The sequence below is a fragment of the Microcaecilia unicolor genome, chromosome 13, assembly GCF_901765095.1.
Source record: "Microcaecilia unicolor chromosome 13, aMicUni1.1, whole genome shotgun sequence".
Lineage (NCBI taxonomy): Eukaryota > Metazoa > Chordata > Amphibia > Gymnophiona > Siphonopidae > Microcaecilia > Microcaecilia unicolor.
In genome coordinates this window covers 18,326,133-18,349,584 of record NC_044043.1, presented here as the reverse complement: position 1 = coordinate 18,349,584, position 23,452 = coordinate 18,326,133, and the positions used below count along the sequence as shown (strand labels likewise).

At 45.6% G+C, this 23,452-nt stretch overlaps 1 protein-coding gene across 3 annotated transcripts in view; it reads left to right on the top strand.

Moving 5' to 3' along the window:
• Positions 1-23,452, top strand: part of FKBP6 (FKBP prolyl isomerase 6) — a 234,131-nt gene that overhangs the window by 128,963 nt on the left and 81,716 nt on the right. For all 3 annotated transcript variants that reach the window (XM_030186098.1, XM_030186096.1, XM_030186095.1), the window contains 2 exons: positions 890-1,009; positions 17,512-17,706. In XM_030186098.1, coding sequence (XP_030041958.1) covers positions 890-1,009; positions 17,512-17,706 — 315 coding nt within the window. The remainder of the gene's footprint in view (positions 1-889; positions 1,010-17,511; positions 17,707-23,452) is intronic.

The following is a 23,452-nucleotide window of genomic DNA, read 5'->3' as shown; positions in this document are numbered from 1 at the left end:
CAGTCAGTGGTCCTAAGTTTTTGGCCTGGGTTCTAAATCCAAAGAAAAGTTGTCAAGTTTTTGTGTGTTCGAGCAGATCTGAACTTAAAAGTGTAATGTCTAGCGTCACATTATTAGAGCCATGACTGTCAGTAGCCACTTTAAGGCAAGCCTCTATGGAAGAGATTTGCAAGGCTGTGATGTGGACTTTGGACCAAACATTCACATCTCATTGTTGGGAAAGGGATTTCTAATTAGGTTTGGCCAATCTGCTCTGGAGGAATGTCTGAGGTCTAGAATCCATCTCCATCCTACTCGGAGCCCAATTTTTAATATTTTCAGGTTTGCTTCTTTAAGAAAAAATAACAAACCACTGAAAACAGCCTGTCATCATCAAAAACTCAAACAGTTTTGTTGTTTTCCCATTGGCAATCTGCTTTCTATCCCCCTGCCTTTTATTTTGGTTTGTTTTTATATTGAAGTCATCTGGGCAGCCCCGTTTGTGAGACCGTTCCATTCTGTTTTTGTTCTTGAACAGTAGGACGGAAGTCATGACATAATCTACCCACCTCTCTTTGGAAATGTATTCTTTTAGGCTACAAAAGGAACTGAGCCAGCCATGTGTGATAACACAATATAGAAACTCATAGATATGCACAGTGAAGTTAAAGCTTTAGTACTAAAAAAGCTAGGCAAGAGCTCTGGTAACGCCATCTAGCTATGATGGCTTCTGTTCTACTGTCCATGTCAGATACCTACTACAGATAAGTAACTTGATTTTCATATCTTTTCCAGATTCATATAGTGATAACTTTCATGTCAGCAGCACACCCTCAACGACTGAACTGAGAGGAGACCAGCCTTTTTCTGCTTGCTGGAAATTTCTGAAAGTCTGTTTATTTCTGTGTAGCAGGAGCAGTACACATTTCCGTTGGAGAAGGTGTTGAAGGTCGCAAACACAGAACGGGAATTTGGAAATTACCTTTTTCGGCAGAGCTGTTTCTATGATGCCAAGGACCGGTACAAACGTGTGAGTAGTTGAGGGGTGGTAAACATTTTAAAATTCGGCTGTAACCTCTTTTCTGGTTGGGGTGCCTGTAAGAACTAGGGACTTTGGTGATATGGATACCTCTTTTCATATGTAATTGGAGCTTGCGCTTAAGCACACATGCATGTATATACCTGGTTACACTAGTATTCAATAAAGGAAAGTAGGAGCCAGAATAACGATTATTTTGGTTTTGATCTGGTGAGGTGGCAATCAGACATGGGGATGGGGATACCACCAGAGCTTGAATATAATGTACAGTGGGGGAAATAAGTATTTGATCCCTTGCTGATTTTGTAAGTTTGCCCACTGACAAAGACATGAGCAGCCCATAATTGAAGGGTAGGTTATTGGTAACAGTGAGAGATAGCACATCACAAATTAAATCCGGAAAATCACATTGTGGAAAGTATATGAATTTATTTGCATTCTGCAGAGGGAAATAAGTATTTGATCCCCCACCAACCAGTAAGAGATCTGGCCCCTACAGACCAGGTAGATGCTCCAAATCAACTCGTTACCTGCATGACAGACAGCTGTCGGCAATGGTCACCTGTATGAAAGACACCTGTCCACAGACTCAGTGAATCAGTCAGACTCTAACCTCTACAAAATGGCCAAGAGCAAGGAGCTGTCTAAGGATGTCAGGGACAAGATCATACACCTGCACAAGGCTGGAATGGGCTACAAAACCATCAGTAAGACGCTGGGCGAGAAGGAGACAACTGTTGGTGCCATAGTAAGAAAATGGAAGAAGTACAAAATGACTGTCAATCGACAAAGATCTGGGGCTCCACGCAAAATCTCACCTCGTGGGGTATCCTTGATCATGAGGAAGGTTAGAAATCAGCCTACAACTACAAGGGGGGAACTTGTCAATGATCTCAAGGCAGCTGGGACCACTGTCACCACGAAAACCATTGGTAACACATTACGACATAACGGATTGCAATCCTGCAGTGCCCGCAAGGTCCCCCTGCTCCGGAAGGCACATGTGACGGCCCGTCTGAAGTTTGCCAGTGAACACCTGGATGATGCCGAGAGTGATTGGGAGAAGGTGCTGTGGTCAGATGAGACAAAAATTGAGCTCTTTGGCATGAACTCAACTCGCCGTGTTTGGAGGAAGAGAAATGCTGCCTATGACCCAAAGAACACCGTCCCCACTGTCAAGCATGGAGGTGGAAATGTTATGTTTTGGGGGTGTTTCTCTGCTAAGGGCACAGGACTACTTCACCGCATCAATGGGAGAATGGATGGGGCCATGTACCGTACAATTCTGAGTGACAACCTCCTTCCCTCCGCCAGGGCCTTAAAAATGGGTCGTGGCTGGGTCTTCCAGCACGACAATGACCCAAAACATACAGCCAAGGCAACAAAGGAGTGGCTCAGGAAGAAGCACATTAGGGTCATGGAGTGGCCTAGCCAGTCACCAGACCTTAATCCCATTGAAAACTTATGGAGGGAGCTGAAGCTGCGAGTTGCCAAGCGACAGCCCAGAACTCTTAATGATTTAGAGATGATCTGCAAAGAGGAGTGGACCAAAATTCCTCCTGACATGTGTGCAAACCTCATCATCAACTACAGAAGACGTCTGACCGCTGTGCTTGCCAACAAGGGTTTTGCCACCAAGTATTAGGTCTTGTTTGCCAGAGGGATCAAATACTTATTTCCCTCTGCAGAATGCAAATAAATTCATATACTTTCCACAATGTGATTTTCCGGATTTAATTTGTGATGTGCTATCTCTCACTGTTACCAATAACCTACCCTTCAATTATGGGCTGCTCATGTCTTTGTCAGTGGGCAAACTTACAAAATCAGCAAGGGATCAAATACTTATTTCCCCCACTGTAATTGATCAAAAACGACATTATATATTGTTTAGATAACAATAAATAAGTTATAGATTGTTAGTCTTTATTGCTACAGCAATGAGAGAGTCTTTTGCCCTTCTGATTTCACTTTTTATTGCACATATGTCACACTGAATGGTAATGTAATACTCTATTAGACAAAGAGGAACAGAGTAAACACATCCGATTTTAAATTATTACTTTATTTAAGGAGCCAGTTATCCAACACCCATATCACTTTTACATGAAAAGTAACTCGTTGCACCACCTTTAGTGACTCGTCGTACATAAGTATTGCCATACTGGGAAAGAACAAAGGTACATCGAGCCCAGCATCCTGTTTCCAACAGTGGCCAATCCAGGTCACAAGTACCCGGCAGGATCCCAAAAATGTACAAAACATTTTATACTGCTTATCCCAGAAATAGTGGATTTTCCCCAAGTCCTTTAGGAAGCTGTCCAAACCTTTTTTAAACTCCGCTAAGCTAATCGCCTTTACCACATTCTCTGTCAACGAATTCCAGAGTTTAATTACACGTTGAGTGAAGAAAAATTTTCTCTGATTCATTTTAAATTTACTACATTGTAGCTTCATCGCATGCCCCCTAGTCCTAGTATTTTTGGAAAGTGTGAACAGACGCTTCACATCTACCTGTTCAACACCACTCATTATTTTATAGACCTGTATCATATCTCCCCTCAGCCGCCTTTTCTCCAAGCTGAAGAGCCCTTGCCGCTTTAGCCTTTCTTCATAGGGAAGTCGTCCCATCCCCTTTATCATTTTCGTCGCCCTTCTCTGCACCTTTTCTAATTCCACTATATCTTTTTTGAGATGCGGTGACCAGAATTGAACACAATATTCGAGGTGCGGTCGCACCATGGAGCAATACAAAGGCATTATAACAGCCTCATTTTTGTTTTCCATTCCTTTTCTAATAATACCTAACATTCTATTTGCTTTCTTAGCCGCAGAAGCACACTGAGCAGAAGGTTTTAACGTATCATCAACGACGACACCTAGATCCCTTTCTTGGTCCGTGACTCCTAACGTGGAGCCTTGCATGACCTAGCTATAATTCGGGTTCCTCTTTCCCACATGCATCACTTTGCACTTGCTCACATTAAACGTCATCTGCCATTTAGACTCCCAGTCTCATAAGGTCCGCTTGTAATTTTTCACAATCCTCCCGCGATTTAACGACTTTGAATAACTTTGTGTCATCAGCAAATTTAATTACCTCACTAGTTACTCCCATCTCTAGGTCATTTATAAATATGTTAAAAAGCAGCGGTCCCGGAGGAAGTGACGTCACGAGATTAGATGGCTGCCTAAAACTCTTGCTCCTGCACTTCCCCGCTGAATAGAGCTGTTTTCTGTGGTGCCCCATCACAAATCAAGTGCCAAATCGGGTGGACAAGGTTGGAATAACCCGCTCCACATAATGAGCAAAATCGCGACTTCGCAGACGCGGGAGGGAGAGCGCCACTCGACAAGGCAGACGGCGAAAGGCCTGTCGCGCCATGCTTCTCCGGAGCAGCGGCAATCATCAGACTCTGACACTGCGTCTTCCCACGTGGACCGGCGAAGTTCGGCGCTTAAAAAGAAAAGTTACCCTAAAGATCTAGCGAAATGCCTTGAAGCAATACGCGAAGAAATTAAGGCATCCAGGGTGGAAATTCTGGAACACGTGGACTCCATTAGCATGGATCTACGGGAGCTGGGAGGCCGCGTGGTGACACTAGAAGAGAGAGCCGACGAGCAAGCAGAGGCTAACGCGGCCATGGACGCACGCATCGGTCAACTGGCTGACCAGGCTGAGGAGCTACAATATAAGCTGGATGATTTAGAAAATAGAGGGCGCAGACACAATTTGAGATTTCGGGGAGTACCTGAAAATGGCGGCGGCGAAGATATCCCAACTGTCGTGCGAACTCTCTGCGAGCACATCATGGGAGAGAGCTACACCCCTGGAGAGTTGGAGATAGATCGTGCACACAGGGCACTGGGTAAAACAATGGCAAACAGGCCTAGAGATATAATTGTGCGCTTTACATCATTCACATTTAAGGAACGGGTCTGGCAGCGGGCTCGCCAACTGACCACGCTAGAATATAAAGAAGCGCGGATTACAGTGTTTCAAGACCTTTCATTATACACGCTGGCTCAAAGGAGGGCAATGAAACCAGTCCTGGAGATCCTAAATAAGGAAAAAATTGCATATCGCTGGAGCTTCCCTTTTGCTGTATGTTTTGAATTAAAAGGCAAACAGCTCCGGCTTCGCCGGGTCTCTGAAGCATGGCAGATCTTACACGATGCAGGCCTGACCCCGACATCTGCGCTGCCAACAGAGATAGCGCCTTCCACGAAAGCTCGCTTGCAGAAATGGAAGCGTGTGGGTCAGAAGACTCAGAAATAAAGGAACTGAATTGGTTTGTACACTGGTAAACTCTGTTATAAGTATTGATGTCAGCATAATGGGACTTATCAAACTGTCTGGAAGTGGGAAAGTTTTCAAGTGGTATATGCTCCTATAAGGGGTGGGTGTGCCACGGATGAATAGCATCATGAGCAATAAATCTAAAGAGAGGGGAGCTGTGTTTTGTGAGGGAGGGGGAAGGGTGGCCAACCTGATCGGAGAGGTTTCTTTCTCTGATAACCCATTCGGTGCCTAAGGCACTGTCTGGTGGGGGGATGGAATCAGGTAGACCTGGTGGGAATGGGGGAACTAGGAGGGATTTTAAGGGTTGGGAACTAGAAGGGAGGGTAGGGAAGGGGGGAGAACAGTGGGAGGAGGGAGGGATGCGATTAAGAAAGGGATCTTGGGGTAAGGTCAAAGAAGGGGGGGATGGGGTGACTGAAAGGACCATATGTATAGACTGTACTAGATGCTGGGTGACTGAAATGTTCTTACGCTTATATTGTGGTGCAAATTGGAATGTAAAGCTGCTGTCAATATCAAAGTTGCACGCTATTTACACCTTGAATAATGAGTGCTGAATTAAAAATAATATCCTATAATGTTAAAGGTTTGAATATGCCCCAAAAGAGGCAGAAGCTCTATAAAGAGCTACAACAGTTGAAGCCACACGTGGTTCTCCTGCAGGAGACACACCTCCGAAGCAAGCATGAAAAACTTCTCTCCTGCTCGGGATACCCTGGGGTCTATTGTGCTTCATCTGAGGCCTCCAAAAAAAGAGGGGTGGCTGTAATGTTCCACTCAGCAGTAGCGGTAAAGGTGCTACGAATAAAGAAAGACCCGGGAGGGCGGTTTATATTCTTACATGTCCAAATAGACCAGGTTGACTTAACGATAGCATCTGTATATGCCCCCAACAGTGGGCAGGCAGAGTTCTTTACTAGGGTGAAGAATTTGCTAGCCTTATTTGTGCAGGGCCCTTTAATAATGGGGGGTGATTTTAATGCAGTCCTTAACCCAGAATTGGATAGAACGGGACCTACCAATACGGAGGGGAGAAGAGAGGCTCTAGCGCTGGCGTCATTGGCACATTCCCTAGGTACACTAGATCTATGGAGATTGACACATGTGGCGGACAGAGATTACACATATCACTCCCCAGTGCACAATTCTTATTCTCGTATTGACCATATATTTGTAGATGTCTCGCTGGTAGAGCAAGGTCCAACGGCTGGAATAGGCAACATAACGATCTCCGACCATGCACCTGTATGGGTCACCTTGCCGAATATAAAATTGGAAATAAAAGATAGGAGATGGACACTGAACACGAGCTTGTTGCTAGAACAGGAGGTGGAAGACGGCTATAGAAAGCTGTTGAAGGAATACTTAGAGTTCAACCTTAATTCAGGCCCATCCTTAGCTACTGTGTGGGATGCAATGAAGGCGGTCTCAAGGGGTTATTTTTTAAAACTAGCAAGCACACGCTCGCGGGCACGTAAACTCCAAATAGCGAGATGTATGGACCGGATACAGGTGCTGGAGGGCCAACACAAAACTAATAAATCACCTCACATACTGACCCAACTGCGTGGAGAACGGATGAAGCTGGACTCCATTTACACAGAGCAGCTTAACATGGGCCGAGAGAGGTTAAGGGCTGGAGTATACGAATTTGCCAATAAGGCTGGCCGGCTCCTGGCTATTAAATTAAAGAGACAAAAAGTTGATCGTACAGTAAAGCAGGTACGTGATGGCACAGGATCCACAATATATAAATCAGACCTTATTCGTAAACGCTTTAGGGAATTTTATCAAACATTGTATACACAAGAGATCGCACCCACCTCGGAATCTATCGATACCTACCTGGCTGATAGTGAGATTTCAAGCTTAACACTCCAGCACCGAGAATTGTTAGATAAACCCGTTACTCCACTTGAGGTACAGGAGGCAATGCGTGGCCTGCCCTCCTGTAAGTCGCCTGGATTGGATGGGCTTCCGAATGAATTCTATAAGAAATTTGCAATTGAACTGGCCCCACTTCTCGCGGACCTGTTCAATCAGGTGGGAAGGGGGGGGAAGTTGCCCACCTCAATGATGGAGGCATGGATTGCAGTATTACCTAAGCCAGATAAAGATCCGGTTGACTGTGGTTCTTACAGACCTATTTCAATCTTGAACTCAGATGTTAAAATACTGGCTAAAGTGCTGACAAACAGACTGGCACCATTGATGCCGACACTCATACATCCCGACCAGGTTGGGTTTGTGTCGCATCGTAAAGCCACAGATAACATCAGGCGTACCCTGGACCTTATATACCTAGCAAAAAATACTAAACGGCCTCTGTGTCTACTTAGCTTGGACGCAGAAAAAGCTTTCGATAGGGTCCATTGGCCCTTCATGTATAAGGTTCTGGAGGCCATGGGATTTGGAGCCCAATTCAGGAAATGGATCCAGGCACTATATGATTCTCCTCAAGCGTGTGTTCGGGTCAATGGGAGTAATTCAGATCTGTTTGGACTTCAAAGGGGAACTAGGCAGGGATGCCCGTTGTCACCCCTTTTATTTGCAATGGTTATGGAGCCGTTTGCTTCAAAACTAAGGTCAGATCCGGGAGTGTATGGGGCCCGAGTAGCGGATAGAACACATAAGGCAGCTCTTTTCGCGGATGATATTTTATTATATATCACTCGTCCTGTGCCCACTTTCTCTAACCTTCTGTGTCTTATAGAGGAATATTCAGCAGTTTCTGGTTTCAAAGTCAATATGACAAAGTCGGAGGCTTTGAATGTTTCACTTCCAGAGGATATAGTAGAGACCTTGAAGGCACAATACCAGTTCCGGTGGGCTACAAAACACATCAAATACCTGGGGGTGAATATTACTTCCAATCTATCTGAACTAACCGAGGCCAATTATAAGGGGCTGACCCGCACCATCAAGCTAGACCTAGAGCGTTGGGGAGATCAGGAGGTTTCGTGGTTCGGAAGGATAGCCATTGTTAAGATGAACGTGCTACCCCGTCTGTTATATCTATTCCAAGCGCTACCTGTAATGCTGCCCAGGCGACTCCTTGCATCCATGCAAGACTCTATTATGCGATTCGTCTGGGCGGGTAAACGTCCGCGTTTAGCGCGCCAGTTGCTCTACCAAGTTAGGAGAAAGGGAGGATTGGGTGTCCCAAATCTTCTATGGTACTACAGGGCCGCTCAGGGGAAAGCTGCGATTGAATGGCATCAGAATTACCCTGATAGACAATGGGTGCATATTGAACAACATTCCTTGGGGACAAGGCCTTTGGGATCGCTTGTGTGGCTTCCTAAGTCTTTCAGAGTGCTGAGGGAGGGTATGTGTCCGTCCATATGTGTCACTCTCCACTATTGGGATAGCATGTTTCCAAAAGGGCGTTGTATACTAACACGTATGGCCCCTATAGCATTTAATCCCATGTTTTTACCCGGGAACGAAACGGGGGTTTTTCAGCGGTGGCATATGGAGGGCCTGAGCAATTGGGGTCGGATGTTTGAGGAGGATTCTCTGATCCCGTTTGAAACCCTGAAGATCAAATACTCCATAGAGGATGGGGATGAATTTGCTTATTGTCAATTAGCACATTTCCTTAAAACTGAGGCTGTACGTAAGGTCATAAAAAGGGAACGGTTATGCCTAGAAGACATATGTGAGAAATTTGCCTTCTCACGGGGATTGATCAGTCGATTATATCACAGTATCGCTGCACAAGTACCTAGCTATACTCTACATAGGAAGAGTTGGGAAAAAGAGACTGGAATGGCCCTGGGGGAGACTGAGTGGGAGAGAATAGAGCGACATGTGGCCGGAGTGTATAGCCATGTCCCATTTAAAGAAAATGCAATGAAAGTATTATACAGATGGTACCTCACTCCGGACCGCCTTCAGCGCATATTTCCGGATTCTTCCGGGCTGTGCTGGAGGGGATGCGGACAAAGAGGGAATATGGGTCATGTGTGGTGGAGATGTGTAAAAGTTCGGGCATTTTGGAAGTCAGTACATGCTCGGTTACAGCAGTGGGTGGGATGTTCAATTCCGTGGACTCCTGAGCTCTTTCTCTTTTCAGTAAAGCCACCAGGACTAAAGAAGCCCCAACAAATCTTGGTGCAACAGGCACTGGGGGCTGCCAGAGTCACCATAGCTTCCCATTGGAAACAGACAGGGGTCCCGCCAATCAAAAAATGGCATAACAAATTGAGCTATGTGTGTGAGATGGAGAGGTTGATAGCGGTTAGAAAACGCCAGATGAATAAATGGCAATCGATATGGAAACATTTCTCTGATCGCTATGCAAACTCTGTAGTGTGATGTTATCATGACAGCAGCCTGTACGGTTACATCGCTAAATTAAATGGGAGGGAGGGAAGGGGGGGAAAATGGGAAGGGGGGGGGGCGGGTAGGACACAGGGGGGATAATTAGCGAATATTGAAAAGTTTAAGAAAAATAACTTGAAGTCTACTAAGGTTTGTATTTGAATGTTACAGTTATATACGAAAAGTGTACTGGCTTTACCTATGTTTATGTAAGATTTGTGGACAGGTGCATCATTTTTATTGTATCGCAGCAAATCTGTATTTTTGAATTGCACAATAAAGACTTCTTATAAATAAAAAAAAAAAGCAGCGGTCCCAGCACAGAGCCCTGGGGAACCCCACTAACTACCCTTCTCTATTGAGAATACTGACCATTTAACCCTACTCTCTGTTTTCTATCTTTTAACCAGTTTTTAATCCACTACTTCCTATCCCTTGACTCTCCAATTTCCTCTGGAGTCTTTCATGAGGTACTTTGTCAAACGCCTTCTGAAAATCCAGATACACAACATCAACCGGCTCCCCTTTATCCACATGTTCAAAGAAATGTAGAATGGTGAGGCAAGATTTCCCTTCACTAAATCCATGTTGACTTTGTCTCATTAATCCATGGAAGGGGTGGTAGATACGTGGAATGCCCTCCCGCGGGAGGTGGTTGAGATAAAAACGGTAATGGAATTCAAACATGTGTGGGATAAACACAAAGGAATTCTGTTTAGAAGGAATGATGTACAGAATCTTAGCAGAGATTGGGTGGCGACGCCAGTAATTAGAGTGTAAAACCAGTGCTTGGCGGACTTCTACGGTCTGCGCCCTGATCGTGACTGAATAGATATGGATGGGCTGGAGTGTAAATTTTAAGGGGCTTCGATGTTTGAACAGTGCTGGGCAGAGTTTTACAGTTTGTTCCCTGAGAAAGGCAGGGACAAATCAAACTCGGTTATACATATAAAGTATCACATACCATGTAAAATGAGTTTATCTTGTTGGGCAGACTGGATGGACCGTTCAGGTCTTTATCTACTACTACTACTACTACTACTTATCATTTCTATAGCGCTACTAGACGTACGCAGCGCTGTACACTTGAACATGAAGAGACAGTCCCTGCTCGACAGAGCTAACAATCTAATTAGGACAGACAAACAGGACAAACAAGAGATAAGGGAATATTAAAGTGAGGATGATAAAATAAGGGTTCTGAACAAGGGTTAGGAGTTAAAAGCAGCATCAAAAAGGTGGGCTTTTAGCTTAGATTTGAAGACGGTCAGAGATGGAGCTTGACGTACCGGCTCAGGAAGTCTATTCCAGGCATATGGTGCAGCAAGATAAAAGGAACGGAGTCTGGAGTTAGCAGTGGAGGAGAAGGGTGCAGATAAGAGATTTACCCAGTGAACGGATTTCCCGGGGAGGAATGTAGGGAGAGATGAGAGTGGAGAGGTACTGAGGAGCTGCAGAGTGAATGCACTTATAGGTCAATAAGAGGAGTTTGAACTGTATGCGGAAATGGATAGGAAGCCAGTGAAGTGATTTGAGGAGAGGGCTAATATGAGCATAACGACCCTGGCGGAATATTAGTTGTGCAGCAGAATTATGAACAGATTGAAGAGGAGAGAGATGGCTAAGTGGGAGACCTGTGAGAAGCAAGTTGCACTAGTCTAAGCAAGAGGTGATAAGAGCATGGATGAGGGTTCTGGTAGTGTGCTCAGAAAGGAAAGGGCGAATTTTGCTGATATTATAGATAAAGAAACGACAGGTTTTAGCAGTCTGCTGAATATGTGCAGAGAAGGAGAGGGAGGAGTCGAAGATGACCCCAAGGTTACGAGCTAATGAGACAGGAAGGATGAGAGTGTTATCCACAGAAATAGAGAATGGGGGAGGAGGAGAGGTTGGTTTAGGGGGAAAGATAAGAAGCTCAGTCTTGGTCATGTTTAGTTTCAGATGGCGCTTAGACATCCAGGCAGCAATGTCAGACAGGCAGGCTGATACTTTGGCCTGGATTCCTGCTGAGATTTCAGGGGTGGAGATGTAGATCTGGGAGTCATCAGCGTAAAGATGATACTGAAAACCATTGGATGAGATCAGAGTACCAAGGGAAGAAGTATAGATGGAGAAGAGAAGAGGTCCCAGGACAGATCCCTGAGGTACATCAACTGACAGTGGGATAGAAGTAGAAGAGGATCCACTAAAGTATACACTAAAGGTATGCTGGGAGAGATAAGAAGAAAACCAGGAAAGAACAGAGCCCTGAAATCCAAGTGAGGACAGCGTATCAAGGAGTAGGCTGTGATCAACAGTTTCAAAAGCAGCAGATAGATCGAGAAGGATGAGGATAGAATAGAGACCTTTGGATCTGGCTAGGAACAGATCATTGGAGACTTTAGCAAGCGTTGTTTCAGTTGAATGAAGGGGCGAAAGCCAGATTGAAGTGGATCAAGAATAGCTTGAGATGAAAGAAAGTCAAGGCAACGGCGGTGAACAGCACGTTCAAGTATCTGCCGTCATTTACTATGTTACTATGTTTAGCAGCGGTAATTGTAACCAGATACTTCCTATAGTTTGATATCAGTCTTTCACATTGCTGTTGAGAAATCTTAGCTCACTCTTTTTTTGCAGAATTGGTTTAATTTAGACACATTTGCAGATTTTCATGCATGAACTTCTCATTTTAGGTCCTGCTCCAGCATTCTTTTGTGTTCAAGTTAGGGCTATGATTAGGCCAGTCCAAAACTTTAATTTTGATTTTTCTCAGCCATTCAGATGTAGACTTACATAAGTACATAAGTATTGCCATACTGGGACAGACCAAAGGCCCATCAAGCCCAGCATCCTGTTTCAAACAGTTGCCAATCCAGGTCACAAATACCTGGCAAGATCCCAAAAAAGCATTTTATGCTGCTTATCCCAGAAATAAGCAATGGAGTTTCCTCAAGTCCATTTAGGAAGCCGTCCAAACCTTTTAAAAACCCTGCTAAGTTAACCGCCTTTACCACATTATCTGGCAACGAATTCCAGAGTTTAATTACACGTTGAGTGAAGAAAAAGTTTCTCCAATTTGTTTTAAATGTACTACTTTGTAGCTTCATCGAATGCGCCCTAGTATTTTTGGAAAGTGAAACAGATGCGTCACGCCTACCTTTTCTACTCCACTCATTATTTTTATAGACCTCTATCATATCTCCGCTCAGCCGTCTTTTCTCCAAGCTGAAGAGCTCTAGCCACTTTAGTCTTTCCTCATAGGGAAGTTGTCCCATCCCCTTTATCATTTTTGTCGCCCTTCTCTGTACCTTTTCTAATTCCACTATATCTGTTTTGAGATGCGGTGACCAGATTTGAACACAATATTCGAGATGCGGTCGCACCATGAAGCGATACAAAGGCATTATAACGTCCTCATATTTGTTTTCCATTCCATTCCTAATAATACCTAGCATTCTATTTGCTTTTTTAGCCGCAGCAGCACACTGAGCAGAAGGTTTCAACATATCATCAATGACGACACCTAGATCCCTTTCTTGGTTGGTGACTCCTAACATGGAACCTTGCATTACGTTGCTATAATTCGGGTTCCTCTTTCCCACATGCATCACTTTGCACTTGCTCACCTTAAATGTCATCTGCCATTTAGAAACCCAGTCTCCCAGTCTTGTAAGGTCCTCTTGTAATTTTTCACAATTCTCTCGCGATTTAACAACTTTGAATAATTTTTTGTCGTCAACAAATTTATTTACCTCACTAGTTATTCCCATCTCTAGGTCATTTATAAATGTGTTAAAAAGCAGCAGTCCCAGCACAGACCCCTGAGGAGCCCCACTAACTACTCTTCTTCATTGAGAATACTGACCATTTAACCTTACTTTCTGTTTTCTATCTTTTAACCAGTTTTTAATCCACAATAGAACACTACCTCCTATCCCATGACTCTCCAATTTCCTCTGGAGTCTTTCATGAGGTACTTTGTCAAACGCCTTTTGAAAATCCAGATACACAATCAGTGCCGTAGCGAGGGCGGCTGACACCCGGGGCGAGTCGCCGCTGCGCACCCCCCGGGTGCAGCACGGCGCCCCCCCCGGGTGCAGCACGGCGCCCCCCCCTCGGCGCGCACCCTCCCCCGGAGCGCATTCTTACTTAGTTTAGAAGCGAGGGGTGGGAGGGCCGATCCGCCCCCGAGTCCACGTCGCTGGGAGCTGCGTCGGCTCCATTGGTTCCTTGCTCTCTCTGCCCCGGAACAGGAAGTAACCTGTTCAGGGGCAGAGGGAGCAAGGAATCAACAGAGACGACACCCCCCCCCCCCCCAAGCGGCGTGCACCTGGGGCGGACCGCCCCACCGCCCCCCCCCCCCCCTTCTTATGCCACTGTACACAATATCAACCGGCTCCCCTTTATCCACATGTTTGTTCACCCCTTCAAAGAAGTGTAATAGATTGGTGAGGCAAGATTTCCCTTCACTAAATCCATGTTGGCTTTTTCTCATTAATCCGTGCTTTTGAATATGCTCTGTAATTTTGTTCTTTATAATAGTCTGTACCATTTTATACTTGGGGGCATGTGATGAAGCTACAATGTAGTAAATTTAAAACGAATCGGAGAAACGTTTTCTTCACTCAACGTGTAATTAAACTCTGGAATTCGTTGCCAGAGAATGTGGTAAAGGCAGTTAGCTTAGCGGAATTTAAAAAAGGTTTGGACGGCTTCCTAAAGGAAAAGTCCATAGACTGTTATTAAATGGACTGGGGAAAATCCACTATTTCTGGGATATTTCTGGAGTGGAGAAGTGGCCTAGTGGTTAAAGTGGTGGACTTTGGTCCTGGGGAACTGGGTTCGATTCCCACTGCAGGCACAGGCAGCTCCTTGTGACTCTGGGCAAGTCACTTAACCCTCCATTGCCCCATGTCATCGAAGACTCCCACTGGCTTCGAACGTTGGTGCAACTGGACCATCTCAGGTACAGGAGAGGAGTTGCCATTGGGAAGCGCACAATTTCCAATTGGCTAGCAGATTGCATTTCCTTTGTTTATGTCCAAGCTAGGCTGACTCTGGAGGGCCATGTCACGGCTCATAATGTCAGAGCCATAGCTGCATCGGTGGCTCACTTAAAGCCAGCCTCCATTGAAGAGATTTGCAAAGCTTCAACGTGGTCTTCAGTCCACACATTCTCATCACACAACTGCCTTGAGCAGGACACCCGAAGCGACAGTTGGTTTGGGCAGTCGATGCTTCAGAATCTGTTTGGAGTTTAGAATCCAACTCCACCCACCTGGGCCCGCTTTATTCTGTTCTAGGCTGCATTCTCAGCTAGCTGTATATAGTTTCAGGTTAATCTAATTTTATCCTCGCGAGGCCCAATTGACCAATGTTTATTGTTTTGGGTGCGCATGGACGCTAGGGATACCCCAGTAGTGAGAACAACTCAGCTTGCTTGTCCTCGGAGAAAGCAAAGATACTTACCTGTAGCAGGTATTCTTCGAGGACAGCAGGCTGATTATTCTCACAAACCTGGCCACCTCCCCTTGGAGTTGTTTGATTTCTTTTTGCTTTAGACCTTAACTGAGGAGCGTGGTCGTGCGGTGGGTGGGAAGTCAGTCCGCGCATGCGCGGTGCGCTGTGGCACACACACCAGAAGGGAAAAGTTTTTTCTTTTTGCTATTGCAAATTCCGGTTCCCGGGCCAACTCGGACGCCGACCCAGTTGCGAGAATAATCAGCCTGCTGTCCTCGGAGAATACCTGCTACAGGTAAGTATCTTCGTTATTCAAGCTGTTATGGAATGTGGACTTCCCAGCTTGACACTTTGACACTTCTCCTGCTTCAGTGAGTGTAGTGGTCTTGAATGCCAGATAGCAAGAATAGATTTTTTTTTGTTACATTTGTACCCCGCACTTTCCCACTCATGGCAGGCTCAATGCGGCTTACATATTGTATACAGGTACTTATTTGTACCTGGGGCAATGGAGGGTTAAGTGACTTGCCCAGAGTCACAAGGAGCTGCCTGTGCCTGAGGTGGGAATCAAACTCAGTTCCTCAGTTCCCCAGGACCAAAGTCCACCACCCTAACCACTAGGCCACTCCTCCACTCCAATGTTTAGTATCTTTACAGTGACCTTATTTCTGTGACCTTTGCAGGCTTATTTTCAAAAGAGAAGGGCGCCCATCTTTAGACACAAATTGGAAGATGGGCGTCCCCAAATCGGCATAATCGAAAGCCGATTTTGGGCGTCCTCAACTACTTTCCGTCATGGGGACGACCAAAGTTCACATGGGCGTGTCAGAAGCATAGTGAATGCAGGACGTGGGCGTGCCTAACGCATGGGCATCCTCGACCAATAATGGAAAAAAGAAGGGCATCCCTGACGAGCACTTGGGCGACTTTACTTGGTCCATTTTTTGTTACGACCAAGCCTCAAAAAGGTGCCCGAACTGACCAGATGACCACTGGAGGGAATTGGGGGTGACCTTCCCTTACTCCCCCAGTGGTCACTAAGCCCCTCCCACCCTAAAAAGAAAAACGTTTTAAATATTTTTTGCCAGCCTCTATGCCATCCTCAAATGTCTTACCCAGCTCCATGACAGCAGTATGCAGGTCCCTGGAGCAGTTTTAGTGGGTGCAGTGCACTTCAGGCAGGCGAACCCAGGCCCATCCCCCCTACCTGTTACACTTGTGGTGGTAAATGTGAGCCCTTCAAAACCCACTGTACCCATATGTAGGTGCCCCCTTCACCCCTTAGGGCTGTGTTAATGGTGTATAGGTGTGGGAAGTGGGTTTTGGGGGGGGGTTGGTTGGGGGGGCTCAGCACACAAGGTAAGGGAGCTATGCACCTGGGAGCAATTTCTGAAGTCCACTGCAGTGCCCCCTAGGGTGCCCGGTTGGTGTCCTGGCATGTCAGGGGGACTAGTGCATTACGAATGCTGGCTCCTACCACGACCAAATGGCTTGGATTTGTTCGTTTCTGAGATGGCCATCCTCAGTTTCCATTATGGCCGAAAATCGGGGACGACCATCTCTAAGGTTAACCTAAATTTTGCGATTTGGGCGTCCCCGACCATATTATCGAAACGGAAGATGGGACGCCCATCTTGTTTCGATAATACGGGTTTCCCTGCCCCTTCGCCGGGACGTCCTTTGAGGACGTCCTCAGAAAACTTGGGCGCCCCTTTCAAGTATGCCTCTCTTGGTTAGCTGTCATGATCTACCTAAATTGGGTGGTGGGGGGGGGGGGGGTTGTTTTTGTTATTTTGGAAGGCTATAGTAAGGCCCATTTATACCTCCCAGAGTCTACATTAGGTTTTTATGACTTGCTCAAGTTCACTCTATATAATGAAAAATTTGCCATGGCTTGCACTGCCTAATTGCTTTTTATGTCCTGCCGTGTCAGTATTTGCTTGAAAGTATGTGATGATGCTTTCACAATCGTGAATAGTCATGGGAGATTTTACACTTTAACGCAGCCATTCCCAACCCAGTCCTCGGGGCACACCTATTCCCATTAGGTTTCAGAATATCTACAATGAATATGCATGAGAGGAAGTTGCATGCACTGCCTCAATGGCATGCAAATCTAACTCATGAATATTCATTGTGGATATCCTGAAAACCAGATGGGACTAGGTGTGTCCCGAAGACTGGGTTGGGAATGGCTGCTTTAGCGCTTTGTACTAAAGTGTTTCCTTGCCTAATGTGTAATGTGACTTCCCCTGTAATTTATATTGTTAATGAAAGCTGCCTCACTATTCACCTTATTGGGAGCAAATCACAGTCAGACTCAGAAATTCAAATATATTGTTCATCTTCCATTTTGCACTCCCTGTAATCAACTTTCTGTTTAGGAATCCTATTTGGAAGGTTTACATTCTCTTGTTTTCTTTAGGCCTCCAAAATCTTGACTCGCCAATGTGTTGGCAATCAAGAGCAGCATCAGATTAATGCAAGCAGGCTGCTGGTGTTCCTGAACCTGTCACTCACCTACTTGAAGCTGGATTTCCCTGCCCGGGCATTAGTCTTTGGAGAGAGGGCGTTAGAGATTGACTGCAAGAACGCAAAAGCTCTCTTTAGGTGTGGCCAGGTGAGCAGTAGGCGATTGATTCTCTCAGGGGGAGATGTACACTGTCAAAGTATGGTAAGCAGAAGTGAAAAAGCCTCATCACAAATGGAAAACTGGAAGCTTGGAATGTTCTGGACTGTTGGCTGTGAATATGTAGATTCTAATCGTCAAGGACTGATGCTTTCTTATGGCCTGTATTGAAAATATTTTTCAAGATGTAACTACTAAAAAGGTATCATCTTATTTTCTTTTCCATGTTTTATTTTGTTTGATTTCTATTGATAACCTTTAGCTTGCATGAAATCAGAAATATTCCAAAAAGCAATGAATGTGAAAACGGAACCTAATAAAAATTAGAAGGGTTTATGGAAATTGACGCAGCAAATAAAAGGACTGGGTGGAATACAAATTGTTGGACAAAAGGAAGTGCTAAATAACGCCAGGCTGAGGAAGGTATGTGAGTGGACTGCAGCAGTCTCAATAGAGGGCCCATTGCTCAGTAATAACAGTCTAATCACCCACCAAAATGGTGGGTTGTGGGGGCAGAATGAGCGTCTAGAGCTAAATGGGCCCGATAAAGCGGGAGGACCATCACAAAAGATAAATTAAATGTTAGAGGTTAATGTTAGTGCATAATGATACAGATTGTTTTGTTATACTGTTGTTCTGTTAATTTACTAAACAAGCGAAAAGTATAAGGCAATGAATGCATGAATGTGAACGCGCGCTGAAAGAATGAAGGCTGGGGGGAGGACCGGGGAGGGGGGGGGGGACCATCACTGTGACCTATGATCTCTCTGACTTTACGGGGGGGATGAGAAGGGTGATGTAACATAGTAACATAGTAGATGACGGCAGAAAAAGACCTGCACGGTCCATCCAGTCTGCCCAACAAGACAAACATATGTGTATACCTTACCTTGATTTGTACCTGCCTTATTCAGGGCACAGACCATACAAGTCTGCCCAGCAGTACTTCCCGCCTCCCAACCACCAGTCCCGCCTCCCATCACCGGCTCTGGCACAGACCGTATAAGTCTGCCTTCCACTATCCTCGCCTCCCCCCACCTGCTCCGCCACCCAATTTCGGCTAAGCTTCTGAGGATCCATTCCTTCTGCACAGGATTCCTTTATGCATATCCCACGCATGTTTGAATTCCGTTACCGTTTTCATCTCCACCACCTCCTGCGGGAGGGCATTCCAAGCATCCACCACCCTCTGTGAAAAAATACTTCCTGACATCTTTCCTGAGGCTGCCCCCCTTCAATCTCATTTCATGTCCTCTTGTTCTACCGCCTTCCCATCTCCGGAAAAGGTTTGTTTGCGGATTAATACCTTTCAAATATTTGAACGTCTGTATCATATCACCCCTGTTCCTCCTTTCCTCCAGGGTATACATGTTCAGGTCAGCAAGTCTCTCTTCATACGTCTTGGAACGCAAATCCTGTACCATTCTTGTAGCTTTTCTTTGCACCGCTTACATTTTTTAAACATCCTTCGCAAGGTACGGCCTCCAAAACTGAACACAATACTCCAGGTGGGGCCTCACCAACGACTTGTACAGGGGCATCAACACTTCCTTTCTTCTGCTGATCACAACTCTCTCTATACAGCCTAACAACCTTCTCGCTACGGCCATCGCCTTGTCACACTGTTTCGTCGCCTTCAGATCCTCAGATACTATCACCCCAAGATCCCTCTCCCTGTTCGTAACTATCAGACTCTCAGCACCTAACACATAAGTCTCTCTTGGGTTTCTACTCCCTAAGTGCATCACTTTGCATTTCTTCGCATTGAATTTTAATTGCCAAACCTTAGACCATTCTTGTAGCTTCCTCAGATCCTTTTTCATGCTTTCCACTCCCTCCTGGGTGTCCACTCTGTTGCAAATCTTAGTATCATCCGCAAATAGGCAAACTTTACCTTCTAACCCTACGGCAATGTCACTCACAAATATATTGAACAGAATTGGCCCCAGCACCGATCCCTGAGGCACTCCACTACTCACCTTTCCCTCCTCCGAGCGAACTCCATTTACCACCACTCTCTGTCGTCTGTCCGTCAACCAGTTCCTAATCCAGTTCACCATTCGGGACCTATCTTCAGCCCATCGAGTTTATTTAAGAGCCTCCTGTGGGGAACCGTGTCAAAAGCTTTGCTAAAATCTAAGTAGATTACATCTGTAGTATGTCGATGATTCAATTCTCCAGTTACCCAATCAAAGAATTCAATGAGATTCGTTTGGCACGATTTCCCTCTGGTAAAACCATGTTGTCTCGGATCTTGCAACTTATTGGCTTCCAGGAAATTCACTATCCTTTCCTTCAGCACCTTTTCCAATAACCGAAGTGAGGCTTACTGGCCTGTAGTTTCCAGCTTCTTCCCTATCACCACTTTTGTAAAGAGGGACCACATCCGCCGTTCTCCAATCCCTTGGAACCTCTCCCGTCTCCAAGGATTTATTAAACAAATCTTTAAGAGGACCCGCCAGAACCTCTCTGAGCTCCCTCAATATTCTGGGGTGGATCCCGTCCGGTCCCATGGCTTTGTCCACCTTTAGCTTTCCAAGTTGTTGATACACACTCTCTTCCGTGAACGGTGCTCTATCCACTCCATTCTCAGGTGTACTTTTGCCAGTCCCTCGTGGTCCTTCTCCAGGATTTTCTTCAATGAAAACAGAACAAAAGTATCTATTTAGCAAATGGCTTTTTCTTCATCATTATCTACATAGCGTTTCGCTGTATCTTTTAGTCTCACAATTCCCTTTTTAGTCATTCTCCTTTCACTAATATACCTGAAGAAATTTTTGTCTCCCCTCCTTACATTTCTAGCCATTTGTTCTTCCGCTTGTGCCTTCGCCAGACATACCTCTCTCTTGGCTTCTTTCAGTTTCATCCGGTATTCCTCCCCGTGTTCCTCTTCTTGAGATTTTCTATATTTCTAGAACGCTAACTCTTTAGCATTTATTTTCTCAGCCACTTGCTTGGAGAACCATATCGGTTTCCTTTTTCTCTTGCTTTTATTTACTCTCCTTACATAAAGGTCTGTGGCCCTATTTATTACTTCTTTCAGCCTGGACCACTGTCCTTCCACTTCTTGTACGTCCTCCCAGCCCATCAGCTCCTTCCTCAGGTATTCCCCCATTTTACTAAAGTCAGCATGCTTGAAATCCAGGACTTTGAGTTTAGAGTGGCCGCCCTCCACTTCAGCCGCCATATCAAACCAAACTGTTTGATGGTCACTGCTTCCCAGGTGTGCACCCACTCAGACATTTGACACACTATCCCCATTTGTGAGCACCAGATCCAGCGTCGTTCCCTCCCTCGTGGGTTCTGTCACAATTTGTCTAAGCAGAGGACTTTGGAAAGCATCCACGATCTCTCTTTCCGATTTTGCAGACGGAACCTTCCAATCTACATCTGGCAGATTGAAATCTCCCATCAACAGAACCTCTTTTTTTCTTTCCTAATTTTTGAATATCTGCAATCAGATCTTTATCTAGTTCCTCTAATTGTGTTGGGGGTCTGTAGACAACACCCACGTGGACAGAGGTTCTATCCTCTCTTTTTAAGGTGATCCATATCGCTTCTTCTTTTCCACAGGTCCCTGTCATTTCAGTCGCCATGATATCATTCTTTACATACAGAGCTACTCCTCCACCTTTTCGACCCTCTCTATCTTTCCTAAATAGATTATAGCCTGGTATGTTTGCATCCCATTCATGGGAACCATTGAGCCACGTCTCCGTGATTGCAACAACATCTAAGTCTACCTCCAACATCAGGGCTTGAAGGTCATGAACTTTATTGCTTAGACTACGAGCATTTGTGGCCATCGCTTTCCATCTATATTTCCTGGTATGTGTTTCAACATTTGTGATTTGGGGGTGTCTGGTGTTAAATCTAACCGATCTAGCTGCCATTGTATGCCTGGTTTGTGCCCGAGCGCGAATGTCCATCTACTGAAGGATCGAGCGCCCAGCCTCGCTCTGACCCTTTTATCTCACACTTTGGGGATTAGGGGTGAATGAGAGGGAGGGAGGGAGGGCAAAGGGTAGAAGAGGTGGGGATAGGCATTAAGAAGGGACTACAATACTGTCTTCCAAATATCACTCCAAGTGTAAGAAGCAAGCAGAAGGCCCGAGGCCAGAGTGCAAAGTGTGAGATAAAAGGGTCAGAGTGAGACTGGGCGCTCGATCCTTCAGTAGATGGACATTCACGCTCGGGCACAAACCAGGCATACAATGGCAGCTAGATCGGTTAGATTTAACACCTTGAATGTGGGAGGTATTACCTCCCCTGTCAAGCGCACTAAAGTGCTGACAGCGCTAAGAAGAAAGCAAACAGATATAGCGTGTATTCAGGAAACCCGTTTGTCTTAGGAAGAGAATAAAAAGCTAAAAAGAAGCTGGGTGGGAGAAGTTCATGCCTCACCAGCAGAGGGACGTAAAGGAGGGATAACTGTTCTCATAAGAAAAGGGCTGGTATCTAAATCAGAACTCTTGATGACTGATACAAAAGGCAGACTTGTATTATTACATTTATGGCTACAGGGTAGAGAAATACTACTACTAGCACTGTACGGGCCAAATGTGTATGAAAACATTTTTTACTATGATCTGGTATAGTTGTGTAGGCCATATAGATCCCTAGAGCTAATGGTCATGGGTGACTTTAACCTAGTGGCACAACCCATGGAAGACTGCTCGGACCCAAGTAGAGCTCACAGAGGAGGCCCAAGGGCTAGAACACTAATATCCTTTATGCGTAGCTTAAATTTGGTTGACACCTGGAGAGCCTTACACCCGGGGCAGAAGGATTATACCCACTTATCAAGGGCTCACGGGACGTATTCAAGGATAGACTATGCTTTAGTGGCACGCTCTCTGTTCCCAAGCTTGCTCTCGGTAGATATAGGAACGGCAGATATTTCGGATCATGCCATGGTTTGGCTGAATTTAGAGGCGCCGAGACATTACCAGCAGCAGGGGAGGGGATGGAGGTTCCCGGCCTACCTATACAAAAATCAAGATTTTGCAAAGTACATCAAGGTAAAATGGGAGGAATATGACCAGTTCAATGGGCAGCATAGAGACAACCCCACTCTATTTTGGTCAACCGCAAAAGCGGTGATGAGAGGGGAGGTGATTGCATATGTAAATGCCGGGAACAAGAAACTTTCCGGGGCAATAATAGATTTAGAAACAAAATTACGAGCTGCAAAACGAAAAGTTATAAAATCGCCGACAGGAGCAAACAGAGAAAATTTACAGGCGGTGCAAGTGGCGCTTATCTCTTTATTGCATGAGCGAGCCACCAGGGGGCTCCTATATAATAAGTATAGATTCCAGAGATTTGGAAATAGGGTAGGCCCAATGTTGGCAGGGATGGTTAAGGCTTAGCCTAGAATGGGTGGCAAAGCTGGTGGTTGGGAGGCGGGGCTAGTGCTGGGCAGACTTATACGGTCTGTGCTGGGGCTGGTGGTTGGGAGCCGGGACGAGTGCTGGGGCAGACTTATACGGTCTGCGGCGGGGATAGTGCTGGGCAGACTTATACGGTCTGTGCCAGAGCTGGTGGTGGGAGGCGGGACTGGTAGTTGGGAGGCGGGGATAGTGCTGGGCAGACTTATAGGGTCTGTGCCAGAGCTGGTGGTTGGGAGGTGGGGTTGGTGGTTGGGAGGCGGGGATAGGGCTGGCCAGACTTATACGGTCTGTGCACTGAAGAGGACAGTACAAATAAAAAAATAGCACATATGAATTTATCTTCT